Source organism: Porites lutea, chromosome 4, assembly GCF_958299795.1.
Source record: "Porites lutea chromosome 4, jaPorLute2.1, whole genome shotgun sequence".
NCBI classification, from domain to species: Eukaryota; Metazoa; Cnidaria; class Anthozoa; order Scleractinia; family Poritidae; genus Porites; species Porites lutea.
This window is the reverse complement of record NC_133204.1, coordinates 17,981,102-18,005,934: the sequence shown is the minus strand read 5'-3', so window position 1 is coordinate 18,005,934 and position 24,833 is coordinate 17,981,102. Positions and strand designations below refer to the sequence as shown.

At 43.0% G+C, this 24,833-nt stretch overlaps 2 protein-coding genes across 2 annotated transcripts in view; one reads left to right on the top strand and one right to left on the bottom strand.

Annotated features, from left to right (window-relative positions):
* Positions 1-68: 68 nt before the first annotated feature.
* On the bottom strand, positions 69-1,867 carry LOC140935622 (uncharacterized). The gene is made up of 2 exons (XM_073385188.1): positions 1,208-1,867; positions 69-610 (listed from the first exon to the last, which is right to left on the bottom strand). The coding sequence occupies exons 1-2, from the start codon at positions 1,578-1,580 to the stop codon at positions 168-170; spliced, it is 816 nt and encodes a 271-aa protein (XP_073241289.1). The 5' UTR covers positions 1,581-1,867; the 3' UTR covers positions 69-167.
* Positions 1,868-7,004: 5,137 nt separating this feature from the next.
* The window catches only part of LOC140932739 (uncharacterized), a 35,923-nt gene continuing 18,094 nt past the window's right edge, over positions 7,005-24,833 (top strand). Inside the window, exon 1 of the mRNA XM_073382255.1 lies at positions 7,005-7,359. Within this exon, the coding sequence (XP_073238356.1) occupies positions 7,066-7,359 (294 nt within the window). The 5' untranslated portion in view covers positions 7,005-7,065. The remainder of the gene's footprint in view (positions 7,360-24,833) is intronic.

Sequence of the window (24,833 nt, the reverse complement as noted above, 5' to 3'; positions counted from 1 at the left end):
CTGCAGACTACAGGTTACACATGGGTATTGCTCTGTACATGTACAATAATTATACTAAGGCAGGAATTTCAACCACATCAAGTGAAATACGAGGTAGTTACGTCTAAAATTTGAACTAAAAATATCTATGATGAAATATCTTCTTCCAATGAAGGGTGTCTTGCTCATTAAATGGACTCATCGAGCTTTGAGATGATAACAGCGAAGTCTTCAACTCCTTTTAGAGAGAAATACTTTTCTCTTCCATCATCGCTTTTGCATACTGGGCAACGCCCATCCTGCCCATACCACCTCTCTACACAAGGTGTGCAACCAAGCAGTCGCTGACAGCAACCAGAGACTGTGATAGGGCGTGCCATCTTAAAACAGATACAGCACTTAAAATTTTCTTTAATGCTAGTGGACAGTATGCTGTTACTTTGACACACTTTAGCTAGGTCATCCAATTTCTCTGATATTTCGTCCAGCACGTCCAAATCCAAAGGCTCTCTCTCTGGTTTATATCTTTTGTTTTTCCCTCTGCTCCTTTCCGCTTGTTTTTTTTTCTTTTGGTAATCAGAGAGGGTAATGGCGTAGATTTTTTTTGCTGGAACATTCCAGAAATCCTCGCCTTGAAAAAAGGAAAAAAATTGACTTTCAAACGATTGATATGAGCATTTTTACTTTTCTAATTGCCCTATACAGTAGTTTCACTATTACAGCACTTTGTTACGCCTCTTTGGTATCGTGTGTCAGTCCAAAAAAATAATCTGGCATCTCATTAGCTGATCGAAACCTTATGACTTAAACCCTTTAACTGCCAGAAGTGATCAGTAGATAAATTATTCTTAAATTCTTAATATATAATTGTGAGCAGACATGTATATAGATTAGAAAAACTTTACAGCAAGTCGCTACCTAAATATATAACCCAAATTTAACGTGCAATGAAAATTGATGTAAAGCAACTAAAAGAGTAGAAGTGCTTATCAGATCTTGTGAGTTAGTGACACTGTATGGGGGCACATTTGGCTGATGGTGGCTGTGTGGACATCCAGGGGGAAGTTAAATAAAGAAAAACGTTAAAGCCAAAATATAAATTTCAATAGTGTGCTAATTAGATATAAGTGGCTGTTATCAGGTCATTAACTGAAACCACATACATATCTCTATGAGTCCCAATCAGTAAACAGCTCGTCAAGTGGCTTATCTGTTAAAAAAAACTTACCCCTTGTCGACTCACTGTCCATTATTTCAAAGCCATGGACGTCCATGATCACTAAATCCTCGTCCATATTCAGATATTCTTTCACTAACTTTGCTACGTCGTTGACGTTGCATTCTTCCGGAGCTAACCTCAAATGAGCTGTGTGGGTCTTCACAATTTCTTTATCTTCAAAATGCGCTAAGAAGACTACTCTTTTAAAGCTCGGTGATGCCTTGTTTTTACCTTTTCCCTGAAATGAAGACAACTTGCTGCTGACACTAGTGTGAGCTTTAACCTGTGTTGCGGTTGCTGTGGAACGCCCGATGCCAAACTGCTGCGGTGAAGGAATCAGGACTTCATTGCAAAGACCGGGCATATTAGAGCTTTCTCCCATAACTTGGAGTGTAAGCTTGTCCTGCCAAAATGTAGCGTCAAATGCTCCTGTGATGTCACAAGGGAATCTAGCAATTCTGGTAAAGTCATCCTCAAGGTACAAAGTTTCAGGAACAATCTGAAAATAATGGTGAAATAAGTAATTTACAGTATAAAAAAGGAAAAGCCACGAGCAACTTAATTGCTTTAAGGTGCAATTTCAACATTCCAAATAGTTTTCATAGCCTGCATTGCAAACGCTTTATGAGAAGCGCGCGAGGACTATCCGGCTTGGGTTTTGGTGCACAACCCATGGGATACGACACGCGGAAGGTGGCTTGGGCAAGGGAAACAGGCGAGAGACACCTTCCAAAATGGTAATTTGCCCCGGGCAAATTCAGCTCTACTCCTATCAAAACTGTTTCGTTACAAGAGAGTACTGATCCCGCTATTAGTAAACGTAATTGCTTTTTGTTGTTTACCTAAAAAAAACTGTGGCAAAAATAATTTTGTGTGCAATTTTATGAGCAACACTCCTTTAGGGCAAAAAGTGTTGGAAAGAAAATAATTCAAAATGTATCATCCTTTATCTCAGCTTAAATATCCTTCTTGGGATGGGGGAGTTTGAGCTGGGGTGGTGGGGTGGGGACAGACCCTCAAAAATATCACTTACATGTCTGCAATCAATTACACAGCGTACAGCCGCTTATCTTACAAACTCTTTGAAAATAAAACTTGGTGAATGTTTGAATGTTTTTAAGTGTTTTTTTTTTCTTCAACCAAAATAAACAATATGGGCATGACGCGTTGCGTGATAGAGGTACATACTTCATTGCCAAGTGCACGTGCAGCAAATTCCGCAACCCATATAATGCCGATGTTAAAAAAGCTAGTCCGTTTCTAAAAAGATGTATTTAAGATCTCATGGCTTGATGCCTTATCATTTTTGCTTGTGTTTTTTTGCTTATATTTACTGCAATTCTTTGTGAATTTCCCTTCTCCTAGCTATGGTACTAGTACGTATTGGCAAATTTCGTTCATTAACAAAAGCGTGGGAAAGTACTGAGTAGTCTAAAGGCACTCGCACGCTCTGTTGTGCAAGCTGTAAACTTGAGAATAATTATTATAGGGAAATAAAGGATGAGTCTATGTGTATGAATAAGTCTTATTCTCATCGATTTTCTATCGGAGTAGCTTCCAGTTGACTCAGTAAATTCCCTGCTCAAATATGCAATAAAATAATTTGAGAAGCAATCATGATTGTACATTCTGTACGTAGCTAGCCGAGAGCTTAACACGGTCTACCAAGAGCCATGGCTCTTGGGTCTACGTAAGTTCTTTAGAGAAGTCAGTTAGTCACATATAATATATACAAGCCAAGCTCATTAAAAAGACAAACCATTCAAGGGCAGCCCTATGCATGTAAAAAGTTGGGGAGCTGGTCGGCTGGTCGATAAAGGAGCACAACGAAGACCATCATTGACAAATGGCAGTGGAATATGTGAACTTACCTTAAATACGGACGAAATTTTGCTTATCTGGAGATCATCCTCTCCCATTACAAGCCTCTTCTCTCCTCTCCATAAGACAAATTGTTTTAACGGCCCAAGATCCACGTCTTCTCGTTGCGGCAACTGCCAAATGACCGGACTGAAATTTGGCGGGAAAGAGAGATGCCAGCTGGGTCACGTGTTGAATTAATTGCCCTTTTGTAATTTTTGCGCTGTTTCTTTTGTTATTAACTTTTGCGAACTTGTAAAATAGGTACAAGGGGTCAAAAAATGGTCGAATTTATTTACCTTTTTTCATTGGAATAATGAAAAACTGGACGATATGTACGCTTTTAGTTCATTTTTTTATTCAAACAGAAATTAAAAGAAATGGTCAGAAATTGCGTATCATAATTCAATTTTCAAATTTACGATCGATTAAAATGGAAAAAAATGAAAATTTTGGTCGAAATACTTCTGGCATTTTTCTATTTTTCATGTGAAAATAGAATAATGGAAAATTGGACGATGTCTATGCCATTTTTCTATTTTTTCATTTTTTGAGCAAAATGGAAAAAATGAAAAAATGGTGCAAATAGATATCATTTTTTCATTTTTCTGTTTTTCTATTTTTTGGGAAAAACGGAAAAATAGAAAAATGAGTTAGGAATCAGAGATTATTTCATTTTTCTCATTTTCTAACAATAGCAAGAAAATAAAAAAATAGCAAAATATCGCTTTTAGCCGTTTACAGTATTTTTTGTATTTTTGAAGCGGACTTCAAAATTAGAAAAATGAAAAAATGATCAATTTTCCTGACCATTTTCTTTTTTTCTATTTTTGTCCGTACTTTATAATATGTAAATATGATAAGGATAAGTAATATTTCCTTTTTCCGTTTTTGTTGGAAAAATAGAAAATTAGATTGGCCGAAGTGTGCACGGACCGTGCACACTTCGGCCAATCTAATTTTCCATTTTTCCAATAAAAACGGAAAAAGGAAATATTACTTATCCTTATCATATTTACATATTATAAAGTACGGACAAAAATAGAAAAAAAGAAAATGGTCAGGAAAATTGATCATTTTTTCATTTTTCTAATTTTGAAGTCCGCTTCAAAAATACAAAAAATACTGTAAACGGCTAAAAGAGATATTTTGCTATTTTTTATTTTCTTGCTATTGTTAGAAAATGACAAAAATGAAATAATGTCCAATTCCTAACTCATTTTCCTATTTTTCCGTTTTTCGCCAAAAATAGAAAAACGGAAAAAAGAAAAAAATCATATTTATTCGCACCATTTTTTCTTTTTTTCCATTTTGTTCAAAAAATGAAAACATAGAAAAAAAGCGTACTTATCGCTCAATTCTCCATAATTCCATTTTGATAAGAAAAATGAAAAAAATGACAAGTGTTGCGAGTCATTTTCTATTTATCCATTTTTTAATAAATAGTAAAACTTTAAAACGATACACCCTTTCAGACAGTTTTTCTTTTTTTATTTTATTGAAAAATGGCGCAGAAAAGTGAGAAGTTTTGAATATTTTAACGGTGAAGAAAAGAAAAACCTAATTCGTATCCACTACCGACGCACTAATTTGGTTAGAAGATTTACCCAAGGTCGGCGCAGATGTGGGGGAATTTGGGGGGGGGGGGAGGGCTTAGTTTTCGAGAAGCGGACGTAGTTACATTCACTTTTGATCTCGATTTCCCTGAAGGTTTGAGTTGTCGGGAGTCGACTGTGGATGAAAGCGGCGGGAAAACCGTAACGTACCGGCCGTGGACGTGGGAGGAGGAGAAGGCGTGAAAATTGGTACGGGAAAAAGGGGGTGGTAACTCAACGGTTTTCATGCCAGCAACAGTATGGTTCCAGCACAAAAAAAGCGGTTCGTGAGAGAGATTAAGGGGATGGAGTTAAAAAGAAGGTCGTTGAACAGTCACATGCACAAAATAAAAAAAGAGCACGCCAGTGAAGAGGTCAGACGCTTTTAAATGAAATAGATGCTCAAAAGTAGACTGCTTAGCCTGCCGAAATAACGGATCTTGCCGCAGAACGGGTGTTTTAGGATTGCAAGAGTAAAGTATGTTGAATTAATATTATGGAGGAGAAACATAGCGAGGCGGCTAGTATACACTCGCGGGAGAGAACATCTTAATGATCTGGCCCATACATTTGCTCATACATTTGATTAAACGTTGGATAGCGACTATCCACCGGATAAATCACTATCCAGCGGCCTGATAATTTTTTATGTATTTTATGGAAACCAATTGCGTTATCTACTGGATAGTTATTTATCCAGCGGATAGCGTTATCCACCTTTTAAGCAACTCAGCCCTGGAAAGATGAGAGCAAAGATCGCTAATGTCGGGAAACCCATGCGACAAGTATGGGGAAACGTTCTACAGTTTGAATGGAACAGGAACACTTTATTGTGACACAGTGTTAGAACGGGTCACAGAGTGAGTCCTAAGTAATGAGGTAAAGGAATCAGCTAATCAAATCCAAACGTGAATGAAACTACTTTCGCATTCCGAGAACTAAAGCACACCCACCCACCCTTCCCATCCCACGTCTCCGCCGACCCTGTGTAAATCGTCTAACAAAACTAGTGAGTCTAAAGTGGATTAGGTTTTTCTTTTCTTTGTTGGTAAATGTTCATGATTTGTCATTTTTCTTTGCTATATTTCATTAAAACAAAAGATGAAAACTTATCCGTTTTTGTTTGTTTGTTTGATTTGTATTTATTGAAAAAATGGAAAAATTATTCGCAACACTTGTCATTTTTTTTCATTTTTCTTGTTAAAATGGAATTATGGAAAATTAGGCAATAGGTATGCCATTTTTCTATTTTTTCATTTTTTGAACAAAATGGAAAAAATGAAAAAATGGTTCGAATAAATATCATTTTTTCATTTTTCTGTTTTTCTATTTTTTGGGAAAAAAAGAAAAATAGAAAATGATCTAGGACTCTTATTTTTCTCACTTTTCTAACAATATCAAGAAAATGAAAATAGCAAAATATCGCTTTTATCCATTAACAGTATTTTTTGTATTTTTGAGTTTAACTTCAAAATTAGAAAAATGAAAAAATGATCGATTTTCCTGACTCTGTACTTTTCTGTACTTTGAAATATGCAAATATGATAAAGATAAGTAATATTTCCTTTTTCCGTTTTTATTGGAAAAATGGAAAATTAGATTGGCCGAAGTGTGCACGGACCTAGAAGGTACCATATTCGGTATTTTTATTGCTGATTTTAATAGTCTTGGTTTAATAGTCTTTGGTCAATTAAGATGGGCCTTAAATTTATTTTTTCATCCATGCTTCATTACAGCTGTTCTGCTTCTCTAGTCTACGGCCTAAGGTGTTATTTCATTGGTGCATGGTGTTTAAGTCGGTTCTCTGACCAATCAGAAAAGTGCACCTAATCCTATCAGTTCTGTACTGCAATCAGTGAATCCCTGAACATTTTTTTTTTCGCTATTTGTATTTTAATGACGATTTCTAATTTCTTTTTCTTGTTTGTTAATGTAATTCTATATTCTTAATGTAAAGAATATTACTCTGAAATGCATAGACCGTATGAATACCAGTCTGTTTAAATAGTTTCACTTTTTAACTTGACATTACTTTTCATTACACCCGATAAGATAAACCCCCACAAAAACGTAAAAATATTGCATTTACGTACCCTTTGGAAAAATAATACTATGTAGATATCTGCTGTATTCAAAGGCATAATGTCGTTTTACCTGAGGAATGATTTATTACAAAAGCCACTAATTTTTCGCTGATGCTAACTTCAAAAGATAATTTACAGGGTGGGCCCGTGATAAGGCAATATTGGGAAAGTCTGTAATACAGGCAACTAAAGTCAATTAAAAAGTACTTTTCCACGCGGGTGCTTTGACGTTCGTTTTCATGCAATGTGTATTAATGTTTGTTCTTTGTTTGTTTTTCTTATTTAGATTAATCACCCCAGTCCTTCTCCAGGTGTCGAGCATTTCACGATGAGTGTTTCCTCTGAGCTAAGACCATTATACGGACTCACTTCAGTTAAAGAAGAGTGTACAGAAGAGGAACTGAATAGCTTAAGTAATCTAGCAAAACAAGTAGTATTCAGTTTTCAATCTAAAACTAACAGTGCCCATATTGGCCAAGAATGCCCCATCAATTGTCCGTGTAAATGCCACCTGCCATCTCCAATCCCTGCTGTGAATGAGTATCGGCCTTCTGTGATAATGGCTCCAGTGGCCGGAGAGCAAAGGGGATCATCTGTGACACATTTCCCGCTTAGGATGCAGGTAAACTATAAAATAAATGAGGGTCATATTATACCAACTCCTCGGTATGGAAAGGGCTTTTGTATACCCAGTGCCATATCATCGGGATATGCCATGCTGATGCCGTTCCTAATGAGGACGAAACAGCTGTCTATGGCTGCCACTGCCTGGTTAATATGGTTGTGCGCATGCGTAAGGTACTGGCCATACGGCGGAGTTGGTACGTGTGTTTCAGTGCTGAAATTGGTATTATTCAATATCATCGGGGTTACCTATAGCCATGGGGAGGACATTATTAACTGTCATAACGGTCAGATGCCCTAGCCTCCCGCGCATACTTTCTCAGGGCCTCGTCACGCCTTCTTGTCCCATATTCATGGGGCAGCAACACGTAAAGAAGCCCAAATAGCCTGTTCCAGGCATTCAGATTGTGAGGACGGCGCAAAGAGCCGTGAGCAAGAAAAAAAACGTTTTCCCGCTCTCTTCGCGACGCACTCCACTATCTAAACGCCTAAAACAGGCTAAAGCCCAGAGGACGTCTGTGGACGTGGGAGGCTATCGGATGCCCCTGAGTATCCTTAAAGTTTGCCTATACTTGAAACACGCCATAAAAAAGCGAAGTGAAAAGAAAGAACATTTTAACCTTCTCACAGGCCCCAAATTCTTCCACAGGGGTGGACTAAGGGAGCTCACTGAACTCCTTAGGAAGGAGAAAAAGACGAGGTTAGTATGGGCTAGGAACTACAAATTCAAACCTGTCTTTTCAACAACATTTTGTACCAAACATGTAAATAAAAAATTAGTAAATGAAAATTGCTCCAAATTACTGGGAAATGGGAAAAAAGAGCAGGCTCGTTCAATTTATTCAGTGTCTTGCTTGTTTAATAAGAGTTTGCGCATTGCATCGTGCTCAATGTCGGGTCACTCGAAGTAAGGACTGCCACACATCGTATTTGAGCTTTAAAAAACATATATGGATCTCCAAAATGCTTATACTGAGGTTTCAATGGGTGGACTGGAAAGTCTGCTTTTAATAAACCGTGGTGATGTATTAACCGAAAGCATATTAGTTTTGAGGAGTTTTTTTGTTTTACAGTTTTGTAAATAAACGACTCTATCTCTTAGACGCCTTCCATATGACTAAACACCCCAGCCTGGGCTCCCGCGCGTCTATTAGATCACTTAAAGTAACAGTGTACATACAAAGTCATACCGTGTACTACAGCCGACTCCCAATAACTCGAACCTTTTAGGGAAATCCAAAAAAGTTCGAGTTATCGGGAGTTGGAAGCAAATAAACAAACGGATGTGGAGAGAATGCAATTAAGCAACAAAGTATACAAGGATGGACACTAAACTGGAGTGACAAAAAAAGGAAAGACAAAGAATTGGCTCGGTTGTTTCAAATAAATTCAATGTTTCGGACTTCAATACACGGTTTTTCCCTACTTTTCACGCGCTTATAACACGGCTCGAGTGATCGTGGGTAAATATGGTATAGAAATCAGAGATCTGAAGGCCGGGTCTGTAGTGTATAAAAATTACTTCGAGTTAGCGGGAGGTTTGAGTTATCGAGAGTTCGAGTTACCGAGGGTACAAATTACAGTAAATGTATGAAGGAAATCCAGGGGAAATCGACTTTGGTTCGAATAAGCGCGAGGTTCGAGTTAGCGAGGGTTCCAGTTGTCGGAAGTCAACTGTATATCTCATAGGGGGGATACGTTCGACTCCTCCTCCACATAAGTTGTCTAAAAAAAGGCTCATAAAGGTTCCATATTATGCGCGAAACGATCTACATTAGAACGATCTGACCATGCATGGAACGCAATGACTGGATCCGGACGGGGCGGACGCCCTTTCGATGGGTATTTTGCCGTCTTTGAGTAGCTTTTGCAATTTCGGGCTCCTTCGCTGTGTTAACGATTACATTTAAGAATGACGACAGACATGGATGAGTTCAATTGAAACTTTCTCAGCGATAATTCAGGTGACAATTAGTCTTATTCTTTCAACGGACATTCATGCAACAAAATATTGCAACATGTTCGTGAAGATTTTATGAGTTTCAATTGTCTACCAAACGGCTAAGTGAAGATAAAACAAGCATCTAAAAACAGTTCAGTAAGTTCAAGGAAAATGAGCTGAAAAAATTTTGGACAGAGTAACTAACTAAAAAATGGGTACATTTTTGAAGTTGCCGGGACTGCAGTTTCCTTCCTAGGTTTTTTTGGGGGAATGAGGGTGTGGGAGTGGGGTCAGTAAAAAAACAAACTCTGCACCTGTCCCGGGCCACCTGTTTTGTTAATTAACTTGCTTCACCACCACCCCTCCCCCCATTCTTCTTCGCTAGACACTGTAACACCAGCTCATACAATTCTAGTACAACACCTCCACACCTCTTCATGGTACTTTTTAAGTTATCAATGAGTGGTGCCGGATCTCCCAGTTGTAGACCTAGATCAGTACAACTAAACTTGTAGAAAAATATGAAACGGCAAACTGATCCTTACGGCAAGGCGATGACGATGAAGCAAATAAAAGAATAAAACAAAAAATATATATTTAAACAAATTGCCCAATATTTCGGTTTGAAAACAAACCTTCTTGAGGGGCTAAAAGAAAAATGAAAATAAAGCTAAAAGTTCATTTCAAATACGAATTTGAAAATGTGACAATAGAAGCGATGGATTGTTATTGGTTTTGGAGATTAGGGGGTATCATATTAGAGGAGATGATATGAGTCCGTTTCTCACTGCATCACGGTTGCTGCGTATGAGTTCAAGTGGGATTAGAATGACGTCGTTGATGAAATATCCAGCTTGTTTAAAATGTAAGGAGACAGGAGTGGGATCAGTAAGTTGCTGGTGGTTCAAGATGGATGGCGGTGTTTTCCAAATCGTTCATTTAGAAAATAGATTAGCATGCGAACACTGAGCAGACGCATTTCCGGTCGTCGCTTCATTCGGAGGGAGAGAAGCGACGACCGGAAATGCGTCTGCTGTTCGCAGGCTAAAAATAGATAGGCGTGACGAAGAATAAGGTCTCAACGCACGTGAGGCCTTAGATAGATTAGTCTCAAGCACGTGTTTCGTATATGATATCATTCAAAAGAGATTTGACTGACACTAATCTCGATAATAGACATTTCACTCATTCCATTTTAAGTGGGTAAATTACTATGTTGCAGTGTGCGTAACAATTTGTGAGGACTAAAATGGTTTTCTCATAATCATTTTGCTGAAAAATACCTGAGATAGGACCGAATAAATAGAAACAGCTCCTATTGATAATGTGTGCTCCTTTAGACAGCAACTTCGAGGGAATCGAGGTCAAAGGTATACAAAACATGCAATTTTGGTATTGCCGTAGAGAGGGTGTGAAAAGAATGTTACGGTAGATTTTGGCTCGGTCACTTATGGAGCCTTATCTATCCAATGTATAGGAAAGGACTTAAGACAGTAAGTCCTACATAAACATTGCTCACTGCAGATCAGTTTTAATTGTTGTCCGAGGGAGCAATCGAGCTTAGAACGACATTTCTCTGTCAAGTGTCAGAAGGGAATTTCAGCTGAGTTTCTTGTATAGTTTTAAAATACTTAAGTTTCCCAAAAAGCATTTCTAGGTAATTTAGGAATATAAGATGAATATGAGACGGGCACGGAGGTTACACAAGAGCGGAAGTTGATTTTATATGACGTAAAACGACAATAGTTTTGGGAATTTCCGGTTAGATCAAAGATTGTTCAAAAATTAGTCACCTACGGGGTGGTAGATCACCCATCAAATGTAAACAAATAACACCTGGATAGTCACAAGGACTTTAAATGCAATATGAAACGAAAACAAAACTTAAATGTGAGCTGTTTTGTGAATTTTTTAAAAATGGGAACTGCTGCACGTAACGTAAATGACAAATACATTGACCCTGTCAAGTTTGGTAGACTTTAATAGCGTATTTGCGGTAGGATGAAGATCAGAAATTAGTCACGACACGTTATACTGTTATAAGGGAAAAAAATGCCACTCTATTATATCTTTTTGCTTGAATGGTTAATGGGTCGTAGTGGGGGGGGGGGGGGGGGGGGGGCTGGAATGAGGAAATTGCCCAAGTGAAAAACGGAGCCCAGTTAGTGCCACCTAATTTTTCTCATCAAGTTTCTTTTTGACGACGTCAGTTTTCTCTGGCACGACTGTTTTTTTCGGCACGATTTTTGTTTTTCGGCACGAATCTTTTTCTTTCGGCACGACCGTTTTCTTTGGCACGACTTTTTTTTCGGCACGACTGTTTTTTTCAGCGTGTTTTTTTTTTGGCACGACTGTTTTTTTTCGGCAAGACTTTCTTTTGTGGCATGTAATTTTTTTGTCCGCACGATTTTTTTTTTTTGGCACGACTTTTTTTTCACCACAACTGTTTTTTTTGGCACGACTGTTTTTTTCGGCACGACTTGTTGTTTTCGGCACGACCAGGGGTAGGTACGTGGTGTAAGCATCACATAGTGGTTCCCCGTTAGTTACTAGAAGCGGTGTACATAATCCTACAAAGCCCTAAATAAACATACACAGCCCTACATAGCCCTACATAGCCCTACATAGCCATACACAGCCCTACATAGCCCTACATAACCATACAAAACCATACATAGCCCTACATATAGCCCTACATAGCCCTACATAGCCCTACACAGCCCAAAATAATACATAACCATACAAAGCCATACACAGCCCTACATAGCCCTACATAGCCCTACATAGACCTACATAGCCATACATAGCCCTACATAGCCCTACATAGCCATACATAGCCATACATAGCCATACATAGCCCTACATAGCCACACACAGCCATACACAGCCCTACATAGCCCCACATAGCCCTACATAGACCTACATAGCCCTACATAGCCATACATAGCCATACAAAGGCATACATAACCATACATAGCCCTACAGAGCCCTACATAGCCATACACAGCCTTACATAGCCATACAAAGCCCTATATAGAAATACATAGACCTACATAGCCCTACATAGACCTACATAGCCCTACATAGCCATACATAGACCTACATAGCCGAACATAACCATACATAGCCCTATATAGCCATACATAGCCCTACATAGCCCTACAAAGCCCTACATAGCCCTACATAGCCATACATAGACCTACATAGCCCTACATAGCCAGACATAAACCTACAAAGCCCTAAATAGCCATAAATAGACCTACATAGCCGAACATAACCATACATAGCCCTACATAGCCATACATACCCCTACATAGCCCTACAAAGCCCTATGTAGGACTATGTATGGCTATGTATTGCTATGTATCGCTAGGCAGGACTATGTAGGGCTCTGTATGGCTATGTATGGCTATTTAGGGGTGTGTATGGCTATGTAGGGCTATGTATGGCTCTGTAGGGCTAAGTATGGCTATGTACGGCTGTGTAGGGCTTTTAGGGCTATGTAGGGCTATGTATGGCTATGTATGGGTATGTAAAGCTGTGTATGGCTATGTAGGGCTATGTAGGGCTATGTAGGGCTGTGTATGGCTATGTATGGCTATGTAGGGCCATATAGGGCTATGTAGGGCTGTGTATGGCTATGTAGGGCTATGTAGGGCTATGTAGGGCTGTGTAGGGCTATGTAGGGCTATGTAGGGCTATGTAGGACTATGTATCGCTATCTATGGCTATGTAGGACTATGTAGGGCTGTTTATGGCTGTGTATGGCTATCTATGGCTATGTAGGGCTATGTGATGCTATGCAAAGCTATGTATGGCTATGTATGGCTATGTAGGGCTTTGTAGAGCTATGTATTGCTATGTAGGGCCATGTTGGGCTATGTATGGCTATGTATTGCTATGTAGGGCTATATAGGGCTATGTAGGGCTATGTATGGCTATGTGGGGTTATGTAGGGCTAACTACAGCTATGTATGGCTATAAAGGGCTATGTAGGGCTATGTAGGGCTATGTATCGCTATTTAGGGCTGTGTATGGCTGTGTATGGCTATCTATGGCTATGTAGAGCTCTGTAAGTCTCTGTAGGGTTATGTAGAGCTACGTAGGGCTATGTAAGGCTGTGTATGGCTATCAAGGGCTTTGTAGGGCTGTGTAGGCCTATGTAGGGCTATGTAGAGATATGTAGGGCTATATAGGGCTGTGTAGCGCTATGTAGGGCTATGTAGGGCTATGTAGGGCTATGTAGGGCTTTGTATGGCTATGTAGGGCCACGTATGGCCATGTATGGCTATATATGGCTATGTACTAGGACTATGTAGGTCTGTGTATAGCTATGTAGAGCTATGTAGGGCTATGTAGGGCTATGTAGCGCTATGTAGGGCTATGTATGGCTATGTAGGACTATCTAGGGCTGTGTATGGCTGTGTATGGCTATATATTCCTATGTAGGGCTATGTATGGCTATGTATGGCTATGTACGGCTTTGTAGAGCTATGTATTGCTATGTAGGGCTAGGTAGGGCTATCTATGGCTCTCTATGGCTATGTAGGGCTATGTAGGGCTATGTATGGCTATGTATGGCTATGTAGGGCTATGTAGGGCTATGTAGGGCTATGTATGGCTATTTAGGGCTGAGTTGGGCTGTGTAGAGCTATGTAGGGCTGTGTATGGCTATATATGGCTATGTATGGCTATGTAGGGCTATGTAGGGCTATGTAGGGCTATGTATGGCTATGTAGGACTATGTAGGGCTATGTAGGGCTGTGCATGGCTATGTAAAGCTATTTTTGGCTATGTATGCCTATGTAGGGCTATGTAGGGCCATGTAGGGCTATCTAGGGCTATGTATGGCTATGTAGAACAAGGTATGGCTATGTACGGCTGTGTAGTGCTTATAGGGCTATGTAGGGCTAAGTATGGCTATGTAGGACTATGTAGGGCTGTGTATGGCTGTGTATGGCTATGAAGGGCTTTGTAGGGCTGTTTAGCACTATGTAGGGCTATGTAGAGCTATGTAGGGGTATGTAGGGCTGTGTAGCGCTATGTAGGGCTATGTAGGGCTATGTAGGGCTATGCAGGGCTTTTTATGGCTATGTAAGGCTATGTATGGCCATGTATGGCTATGTATGGCTATGTAGGACTATGTAGGGCTGTGTATGGCTATGTAGGCCTTTGTAGGGCTATGTATGGCTATGTAAGGCTATGTATGGCTATGTAGGGCTATGTAGGGCTGTGTAGGGCTATGTAAGGCTATCTAGAACTATGTAGGGCTATGTAGGGCTGTGTTTGGCTGTGTATGGCTATGAAGGGCTTTGTAGGGCTTTGTAAAGCTATGTTTGGCTATGTAGGGCTATGTAGAGCTATGTATTGCTATGTAGGGCTAGGTAGGGCTATGTATGGCTATGTAGGGCTATGTAGGGCTGTGTAGGGCTATGTAAGGCTATCTAGAACTATGTAGGGCTATGTAGGGCTGTGTTTGGCTGTGTATGGCTATGAAGGGCTTTGTAGGGCTTTGTAAAGCTATGTTTGGCTATGTAGGGCTATGTAGAGCTATGTATGGCTATGTAGGCCTATGTAGGGCTATGTATGGCTATGTAAGGCTAGGTATGGCTATGTAGGGCTATGTAGGGCTGTGTAGGGCTATGTAAGACTATGTAGAACTATGTAGGGCTGTGTTTGGCTGTGTATGGCTATGAAGGGCTTTGTAGGGCTTTGTAAAGCTATGTATGGCTATGTAGGGCTATGTAGAGCTATGTATTGCTATGTAGGGCTAGGTAGGGCTATGTATGGCTCTGTATGGCTATGTAGGGCTATGTAGGGCTATGTAGGGCTATGTATAGCTATGTAGGGCTATGTAGAGCAGTGTAGGGCTATGTATCGCTATGTAGGGCTGAGTTGGGCTGTGTAGGGCTATGTAGGGCTGTGTATGGCTATGTAACTCTATGTATGGCTATGTATGGCTATGTATGGCTATGTAGGGCTATGTATGGCTCTGTAAGGCTATGTATGGCTATGTAGGGCTATGTAGGGCTGTGTAGGGCTATGTAAGGCTATGTAGGGCTATGTAGGGCTCTGCATGGCTATGTAGAGCTATTTATGGCTATGTATGGCTATGTAGGGCTATGTAGGGCCATGATGGGCTATCTAGGGCTATGTATGGCCATGTAGGACTAAGTATGGCTATGTACGGCTGTGTAGGGCTTATAGGGCTATGTAGGGCTATGTATGGCTATGTAGGACTATGTAGGGCTGTGTATGGCTCTGTATGGCTATGTATGGCTATGTAGGGCTTATTAGGGCTCTGTAGTGCTATGTAGAGTTATGTAGGGCTTTTTAGGGCTATATAGGGCTGTGTATGGCTATGAAGGGCTTTGTAGGGCTGTTTAGCACTATGTAGGGCTATGTAGAGCTATGTAGGGGTATGTAAGGCTGTTTAGCGCTATGTAGGGCTATGTAGGGCTATGCAACGCTTTGTATGGCTATGTAAGGCTATGTATGGCTATGTATGACTATGTACGACTATGTAGGGCTGTGTATGGCTATGTAGGCCTATGTAGGACTATGTACGGCTATGTAGGGCTATGTATGGCTATGTAGGGCTATGTAGAGCTGTGTAGGGCTATGTAAGGCTATGTAGAACTATGTAGGGCTATGTAGGGCTGTGTTTGGCTGTGTATGGCTATGAAAAGCTATGTAGTGCTTTGTAGGGCTTTTTAGGGCTATGTAGAGCTATGTAGGGCTATGTAGGGCTATGTAGGGCTATGTAGGGCTGTGTATGGCTGTGTATGGCTATTAATAGCTTTGTAGTGCTGTGTAGTGTTATGTAAGGCTATGTAGAGCTATGTAAGGCTATGTAAGGCTGTGTGGCGCTATGTAGGGCTATTTAGGGCTATGTAGGGCTTTGTATGGCTATGTATGGCTATGTATGGCTATGTATGGCTATGAAGTGCTTTGTAGGGTTATGTAGGGCTATGTATGGCTATGTAGGGCTTTGTAGGGTTATGTAGGGCTATGTAGGGCTATGTATGGCTATGTATGGCTATGTATGGCTATGTAGGGCTATGTATCGCTATGTAAGGCTATGTAGGGCTAGGTAGGGCTATGTAGGGCTGTGTATGGCTGGAATGGCTATGAAGGGCTTTATAGCGCTGTGTGGGGCTATGTAGGGCTATGAAGAGCTATGTAGGGCTATGTAGCCCTATTTAGGGCTTTGTATCGCTATATAAGGCTATGTATGGCCATGTATGGCTATGTATGGCTATGTAAGACTATGTAGGGCTGTGTATGGCTGTGTATGGCTATGTATGGCTATGTAGGGCTGTGTATGGCTTTGTAGGGCTATATATGGCTATGTAGGGCTATGTAGGGCAATGTAGCCCTATGTAGGGCTATGTATGGCTATGTAGGGCTATGTATGGCTATGTAGGGCTATGTAGGGCTATGTATGGCAATGTAGGGCTGTGTTCGGCTGTGTAGGGCTATGTAGGGCTATGTATTTCTATGTAGGGCTGTGTATGGCTGTGTATGGCTATGTATGGCTATGTAGACCTCTGTAAGGCTCTGTAGGGCTATGTAGAGCTGTGTAGGGCAATGTAGGGCTGTGTATGGCTATCAAGGGCTTTGTAGGGCTGTGTAGGGCTATGTAGGGCTATGTAGAGATATGAAGGGCTATATAGGGCTGTGTAGCGCTATGTAGGGCTATGTAGGGCTATGTAGGGCTATGTAGGGCTTTGTATGGCTATGTAGGGCCACGTATGGTCATGTATGGCTATGTATGGCTATGTACTAGGATTATGTAGGTCTGTGTATAGCTATGTAGGGCTATGTAGGGCTATGTAGGGCTATGTAGCGCTATGTAGGGCTATGTATGGCTATGTAGGACTATGTAGGGCTGTGTATGGCTGTGTATGGCTATATATTCCTATGTAGGGCTATGTATGGCTATGTATGGCTATGTACGGCTATGTAGAGCTATGTATTGCTATGTAGGGCTAGGTAGGGCTATCTATGGCTCTCTATGGCTATGTAGGGCTATGTAGGGCTATGTATGGCTATGTATGGCTATGTACGGCTATGTAGAGCTATGTAGGGCTATGTATGGCTATTTAGGGCTGAGTTGGGCTGTGTAGGGCTATGTAGGGTTGTGTATGGCTATATATGGCTATGTATGGCTATGTATGGCTATGTAGGGCTATGTAGGGCTATGTATGGCTATGTAGGGCTATGTAGAGCTATGTATTGCTATGTAGCGCTAGGTAGGGCTATGTATGGCTCTGTATGGCTATGTAGGGCTATGTAGGGCTATGTAGGGTTATGTATGGCTATGTAGGGCTATGTAGAGCAATGTAGGGCTATGTATGGCTATGTAGGGCTGAGTTGGGCTGTGTAGGGCTATGTAGGGCTGTGTATGGCTATGTAAGGCTATGTATGGCTATGTAGGGCTATGTAGGGGTATGTATTTCTATGTAGGACTATGTAGGGCTATGTAGGGCTGTGCATGGCTATGTAGAGCTATTTATGGCTATGTATGGCTATGTAGGGCTATGTAGGGCCATGTAGGGCTATCTAGGGCTATGTATGGCTATGTAGGACTAGGTATGGCTATGTACGGCTGTGCAATGCTTATAGGGCTATGTAGGGCTATGTATGGCTATGTAGGACTATGTAGGGCTGTGTATGGCTGTGTATGGCTATGAAGGGCTTTGTAGGGCTGTTTAGCACTATGTAGGGCTATGTAGAGCTATGTAGGGGTATGTAGGGCTGTGTAGCGCTATGTAGGGCTATGTAGGGCTATGCAGGGCTTTTTATGGCTATGTAAGGCTATGTATGGCCATGTATGGCTATGTATGGCTATGTAGGACTATGTAGGGCTGTGTATGGCTATGCAGGCCTATGTAGGGCTGTGTATGGCTATGTAAGGCTATGTATGGCTATGTAGGGCTATGTAGGGCTGTGTAGGGCTATGTAAGGCTATGTAAGGCTATGTAGGGCTCTGCATGGCTATGTAGAGCTATTTATGGCTATGTATGGCTATGTAGGGCTATGTAGGGCCATGATGGGCTATCTAGGGCTATGTATGGCCATGTAGGACTAAGTATGGCTATGTACGGCTGTGTAGGGCTTATAGGGCTATGTAGGGCTATGTATGGCTATGTAGGACTATGTAGGGCTGTGTATGGCTCTGTATGGCTATGTATGGCTATGTAGGGCTTATTAGGGCTCTGTAGTGCTATGTAGAGCTATGTAGGGCTTTTTAGGGCTATATAGGGCTGTGTATGGCTATGAAGGGCTTTGTAGGGCTGTTTAGCACTATGTAGGGCTATGTAGAGCTATGTAGGGGTATGTAGGGCTGTTTAGCGCTATGTAGGGCTATGTAGGGCTATGCAACGCTTTGTATGGCTATGTAAGGCTATGTATGGCTATGTATGACTATGTACGACTATGTAGGGCTGTGTATGGCTGGAATGGCTATGAAGGGCTTTATAGGGCTGTGTGGGGCTATGTAGGGCTATGAAGAGCTATGTAGGGCTATGTAGCCCTATTTAGGGCTTTGTATCGCTATATAAGGCTATGTATGGCCATGTATGGCTATGTATGGCTATGTAAGACTATGTAGGGCTGTGTATGGCTGTGTATGGCTATGTATGGCTATGTAGGGCTGTGTATGGCTTTGTATGGCTATATATGGCTATGTAGGGCTATGTAGGGCTATGTAGCCCTATGTAGGGCTATGTATGGCTATGTAGGGCTATGTATGGCTATGTAGGGCTATGTAGGGCTATGTATGGCAATGTAGGGCTGTGTTCGGCTGTGTAGGGCTATGTAGGGCTATGTATTTCTATGTAGGGCTGTGTATGGCTGTGTATGGTTATGTATGGCTATGTAGACCTCTGTAAGGCTCTGTAGGGCTATGTAGAGCTGTGTAGGGCAATGTAGGGCTGTGTATTGCTATCAAGGGCTTTGTAGGGCTGTGTAGGGCTATGTAGGGCTATGTAGAGCTATGTAGGGCGATATCGGGCTGTGTAGCTCTATGTAGGGCTATGTAGGGCTATGTAGGGCTATGTAGGGCTTTGTATGGCTATGTAGGGCCATGTATGGCCATGTATGGCTATGTATGGCTATGTACTAGGACTATGTAGGTCTGTGTATAGCTATGTAGGGCTATGTAGCGCTATGTAGGGCTATGTATGGCTATGTAGGACTATGTAGGGCTGTGTATGGTTGTGTATGGCTATATATTCCTATGTAAGGCTATGTGTGGCTATGTAGGGTTATGTAGAGCTATGTATTGCTATTGTAACGTTGCTAAGAGACTAGTCTAGCCTCGCCCCAGGACTTCAGGGCAGGAATCACGTGCGGTTGGTTGAGAGAGTGTAGACGGCCATTTTGGCTGTGCAGTTGTTGTAGTTGTTTCAAGACGTTATTAAAGAAGAGTTTAATCACTGTTACACTGGTGGCAGCGGTGGGACCAGAAGAAATGGCCTCGAGGGAAATTCTGGAGGATGTAATCGAGCGGCTTACCGTGCAGTTGAAACTGACGAAAGCTACTTTGAAATCGACTAGCGAAGAATTTCACCAAACACAAAAGAACCTTGAAACCCTGGAAAAGGAACACAAACGAGTCATTCACGAAATCGGCGAGCTGAAGAAACGAGAGTCCGAGCTAATCAAAGAGAGGGACGAAGCGAAGGAATCGGCGAGGAAAGCGTTGGAGAGTCTATCGGAGTTTGAAAACAAACAGTACGTTAAACCGTCAGCGGCGGCGACGAAAGTGAAGCCTGAAAAATTCTCGGGAAGCGGCAATGACACAGATTTTCAGGCGTTCTTGGACCAGTTTGAGGCTTGTGCGAGAATGAACGGCTGGAAAGAAGAGGAAAAAGCAAATCAACTGATCCTGTGCATGAAAGAAAAAGCTCGTGTGGTAATGTCTCAACTCTCGGCGAGTGACAAGAGCTCTTACAAATGTATGGTGGAGGCTCTTCGCAAGAAAATCGGCATGCGTCAGGTTCCCGAAGCCGCTAAAGCTACGCTCAAAGCGCGACGAAGAAAGGTGGGAGAAAGTTTGTTAGATTTAAGTATTGATATTAAACGCTTGTGCGGGGAGGCTTACCCGAGTTTGAGCTCGGCTAGTTTGGAGCAAGCTTGTGTAGATCATTTCACTGATGCAATTGGGGCGACACTTGCAAAGGACGTAATTCGCTCTAAACCCTCGACCCTAGATAAAGCCCTGTCAGAAGCTCTAGAACTCGAAGCATTAGAACTCAGAGCAGTGAGAATGAGAGAAAGGGTTGTGAGTGAAGTGTCAACCCACGAGAAAGAAGCTTGCCAAGTGCTAAATCCACCTCTACCAGGTTGGGCCCCAGAGCTTTCGACTATGATTGCGTCAGCCACCGCAAAGGCAGCAGCCGAAGCAGTAGTTAATGCCATCCCTTCAAGCGGCACTCGAGGAAACTACGTTCCCCCTCAGTTTGGACTCGCTAATAGCAGGGGCAGGGGGTGTTGGACATGTGGGTCAGTGTATCATTTCCAGAGAGACTGCCCGAAGGGAAACTTCCGCAGGGCGGGGGACAGGTCGTAAAACCGAGTCGCTCCCCGCCCGAAGACCAAGTACCAGTGATACGCATTAGTTCCATTCAGTCTAACGTGTTGTTACTTGACTGCAAGATAAAAGGGGTCCCTGTGACTGCCGTGGTGGACTGTGGTAGCCCAATCTGTATTTTGAGTGACAAAGTTTTTAAGTGCATTGCTTTTAACGGGGCCCTAGGGAAGGTCGGATCCAAGGTCGTGGGCGCCGAGGGCTCCCAGCTGAACATCTTGGGAACAGTGGAACTAGACATGGCCTTCAAAGGGATCAGAGCTAAACAGCTATCCTATATTTGTGACAACCTCAAGCAGAGTGCCCTTCTTGGGGTAGACTTTTTAAGGGACAATGGGTGTGTTGTCGACTTTAACAAGGGAACCCTTCGCGCTGGAAACACAGAGGTGTACTTGAGAGACGAATCAAGTTGGCAGGTGCACAGAGTCTCCCTGGTAGAAACTGTTACCATTCAGCCAGACCAAAAAGTTGATCTCATTTGCCAGGTCAATGGGGCAAATTTAGAGGGAATTCAAGGAGTCCTTGAACCCATGGATAAATTCTTTGAGAGGTTTCCAATTGCAGTGCCCAGTACTCTATCCTTGGTCATTGAAGGGTCGGTTCCAGTCCGTTTCTACAACTATTCTGGGCAGCCGGTTACAATCTACAAGGACACAAGTGTGGGGGAGTTCTGTCCAGCCGTAGAGGGTGGCCAAGCAATACCGACAGCGCGAAACTATAGGGTTGAGTCCGCCACCGGTGATAGCGATGTAAGAACAGTGAATTGCAATGCACTGTCGGTCGAATCGGAGCCGAGTTGGGATATAGTTGACGAGATGAGGCAGCTATTCCCTATAGATAATGATCAGATAACGGACGATCAAAAGCTGAGCGTGTGGAAAATCATGGCCAAGCACTCTAACGCAGTATCCAGGGGACCACACGATATTGGCCATTGTACTAAGGCACAGCTTAGAATTAACACTGGGACTGCACCCCCTTCAAGACTTCCACTGCGCCGCTTTTCACCTCAGCAGGAGAAGTACATAAGAGAGGAGACACAAAGGTTACTTGAGAGAGATGTAATAGAACCGTCAACCAGTCCTTGGAGCGCTCAGGTCGTCTTAGCTTCTAAGAAGGATGGCTCTTACAGTTACTGTGTTGATTTCCGTAAGCTAAATAGTGTCACTGTTAAGGAACACTACCCTATTCCAAGGGTGGAGGACATGATCGATACTCTTGCTGGAGCAAAATTTTTCTCAACCCTGGACTTTGTCTCTGCCTACCATGCGTTCGAAATTCACACTGATGACCGGGAGAAAACAGCTTTCTCTACAAAGCAGGGGCACTGGCAATGGAAACGTGTTCCCTTTGGGCTTTGTAACGCAGCTCCTTTCTTTGTGCGGCAGATTGCCAGTCTCTTAGCGGGAATGACATGGGAAGAACTATTGGCATTCTTTGATGACGTCCTCATCTTTGGTGCCACGTTTGCCAAGCACTGTGAGTCCTTGGACCGTGCTCTCTCCCTTATAGAGGAGGCTGGATTGAAGGTGAAGCCAGAGAAATGCTGTCTGCTACCACAACGCTACCTTTTGTTGGACATATCCTGTCAGCGGAGGGAGTTTCCACAGATCCTGAAAAGGTTTCCGCAGTGAAATCCTGGCCACCACCAACCAATGTGTCTGAGTTACGTGTTTTTCTGGGAAAGATCGGCTACTACAGGAAGTTCATTCCGGATTTTGCAACTGTCGCAAGCCCTCTTTTCCTTCTTGAGGAAAAGGGAAGAAACTTTGTGTGGTCCAACGACTGTCAAAGATCTTTCGACGCTCTAAAGCAAGCCCTTTGTGAAGCACCGGTTCTCGCATACCCAAGGTTTGATCTCCCATTTATATTAGATACTGACGCTAGCACGACCGGTGTCGCGGCTGTGTTGTCTCAGGTGCAAGATGGCGAGGAGCGCCCAATTACATACGCTGCCAAGGCCTTGACAAAATCGCAGAGAAAGTGGTCGCCAACCAAGATTGAGATGTATGCGCTAGTATTCGGGACAAAAACATTCTACCCGTATCTGGTCAACAAACAGTTTGTTGCTCGTCTGGATCACCGTTCGTTAGTGTGGCTTCAGAACTTTAAGGATCCTAAACCTCAGGAAGCCCGATGGATTCAGCACCTTCAACAGTACGACATGAAGATAGAGCATCGGCCAGGTCATCTGCATGGCAATGCCGATGGCCTGTCCCGTCGACCTTGGCCAGAAAACCCCGCGTCTGACACACTTGGTGAAGCACAGAATTTTTGTGAACCATTGGTAGTTGGAGCGACTACCAGTGACGGTTCAACAGCTTTTGTCGAGGATGGAAACGAGTCGGAACCCAGACCGCCGCACCCACCGTGGTCCAGTGCTCACCTTAGGACAGAGCAGTCAAAGGATAAGCATTTGAATGCAGTGCTACAGTGGCTTAGGGCAGGAAGGAGACCACCTAAAGAAGAAATGAGCGGGGCAGATGGGCATATGTGGGCTTTATGGGGTCAATACGATAGGTTGCTTTTGCAGAATGAGGTGTTGCACCGGCGATGGTTTGATGAAAAGACTGGACATGAAAGTCTGCAGGTGTGTGTCCCAGAGCAGTTAAAGGGTGCTGTGTTGCAGGAGTTACATGACCAGTGTGGACACTTGTCAGTGCGCAAGACTACAGACAATGTGCGGAAACGCTTTTACTGGATTGGCTACACTGCGGATATTGAACTGTACTGTCGTACTTGTCACACTTGCGGCTCCAGAAATGGACCAATACCACGGGTGAGAGCGCCCATGCAATCTATTAAGACGGGCTACCCACTAGAGAGGATTCAGATTGACATTCTCGGCCCCCTTCCAGAGACCAGCAAAGGAAACAAGTATGTTGCTGTTGTGGTGGACATGTATACAAAGTGGCCCGAAGCGTACGCCTTACCTGATCAAGAGGCTAAAACGGTCGCTCAGACTGTCATGGACAACTTCGTATGCCGCTTCGGTTGCCCTCGTGGGATACTCAGCGACCAGGGCCGCAATTTTGAGTCTAGGACATTCCGTGGCTTATGCAGCTTGATTGAATCCGTCAAACAAAGGACAACGCCATACCACCCTCAGTGTGATGGGGGTGCGGAACGACTTCTCCGTACGGTTACCGGTGTTATTGCCAAGGTTGCGGAGGAGCAAGAGGAGTGGGATCAGTATCTTCCTAAGGTCCTCCTGGCTTTGCGTGCATCCACCCATGAGACGACCGGCTTCTCCCCTAGTATGCTCATGTTCGGCAGGGAACTGAGATTACCTATTGACGCAATGAGGGAGGGGCCTCCTTCAGAACAACCGCCTGATTACCCATCTTTCGTCAAGAGACAGCAAGAAATTCTGAAGGGGGTGTATGGACGAGTAGGGGAGAATCTGCGAGTCAACCTTCGTCACCAGAAAGATGTCTATGACGCGCGCTGCAAGGGAAACGCAAAGCCGTACCAAGTGGGTGATCTGGTGTGGTTAGAGGAAAAGGCCGTTCCGAGGTGGGTACACCGGAAATTCTATCGCCCCTGGTCCGAACAGTGGCGAGTAGTGAAGGTCATATCTGACGTCACCTACAGGATACAGTGCGAGGAGGCCACACCCACACGGGGAAGACGGAAAACGAGAATGATTGTGCACTTTAACCGTCTTAAACGGTACCTACGGAGACCCCCTCAGCTTCAGCCGACATTGCATGACGTCGAGAGAGACGCTGGCCAACCTACGGATCTGAATGTTGGAGAGCGTGCTGTGTTGGAGTTACCGTGGGCTCGCACCGCAGATGCCCTACCTGGGGGCCCCGCTCCGACTGAGAATGCCGCAGCTGTCAACCGTGAACCGGACCTCCGGCCGAGACGTTCAACCAGAGACCGCCGTGTCCCTGCCTGGATGGGAGACTTTCTTTTAGGGAAGGACATT

Bases quoted from the DNA above. Each gene is read 5' to 3' on its own strand.
- LOC140935622 (XM_073385188.1), bottom strand. From the start codon at position 1,580: ATGGGAGAAAGCTCTAATATGCCCGGTCTTTGCAATGAAGTCCTGATT. The intron at 611-1,207 runs GTAAGTTTTTTT...CCTTTTTTCAAG, and splicing joins GGACAGTGAGTCGACAAGGG to GCGAGGATTTCTGGAATGTT.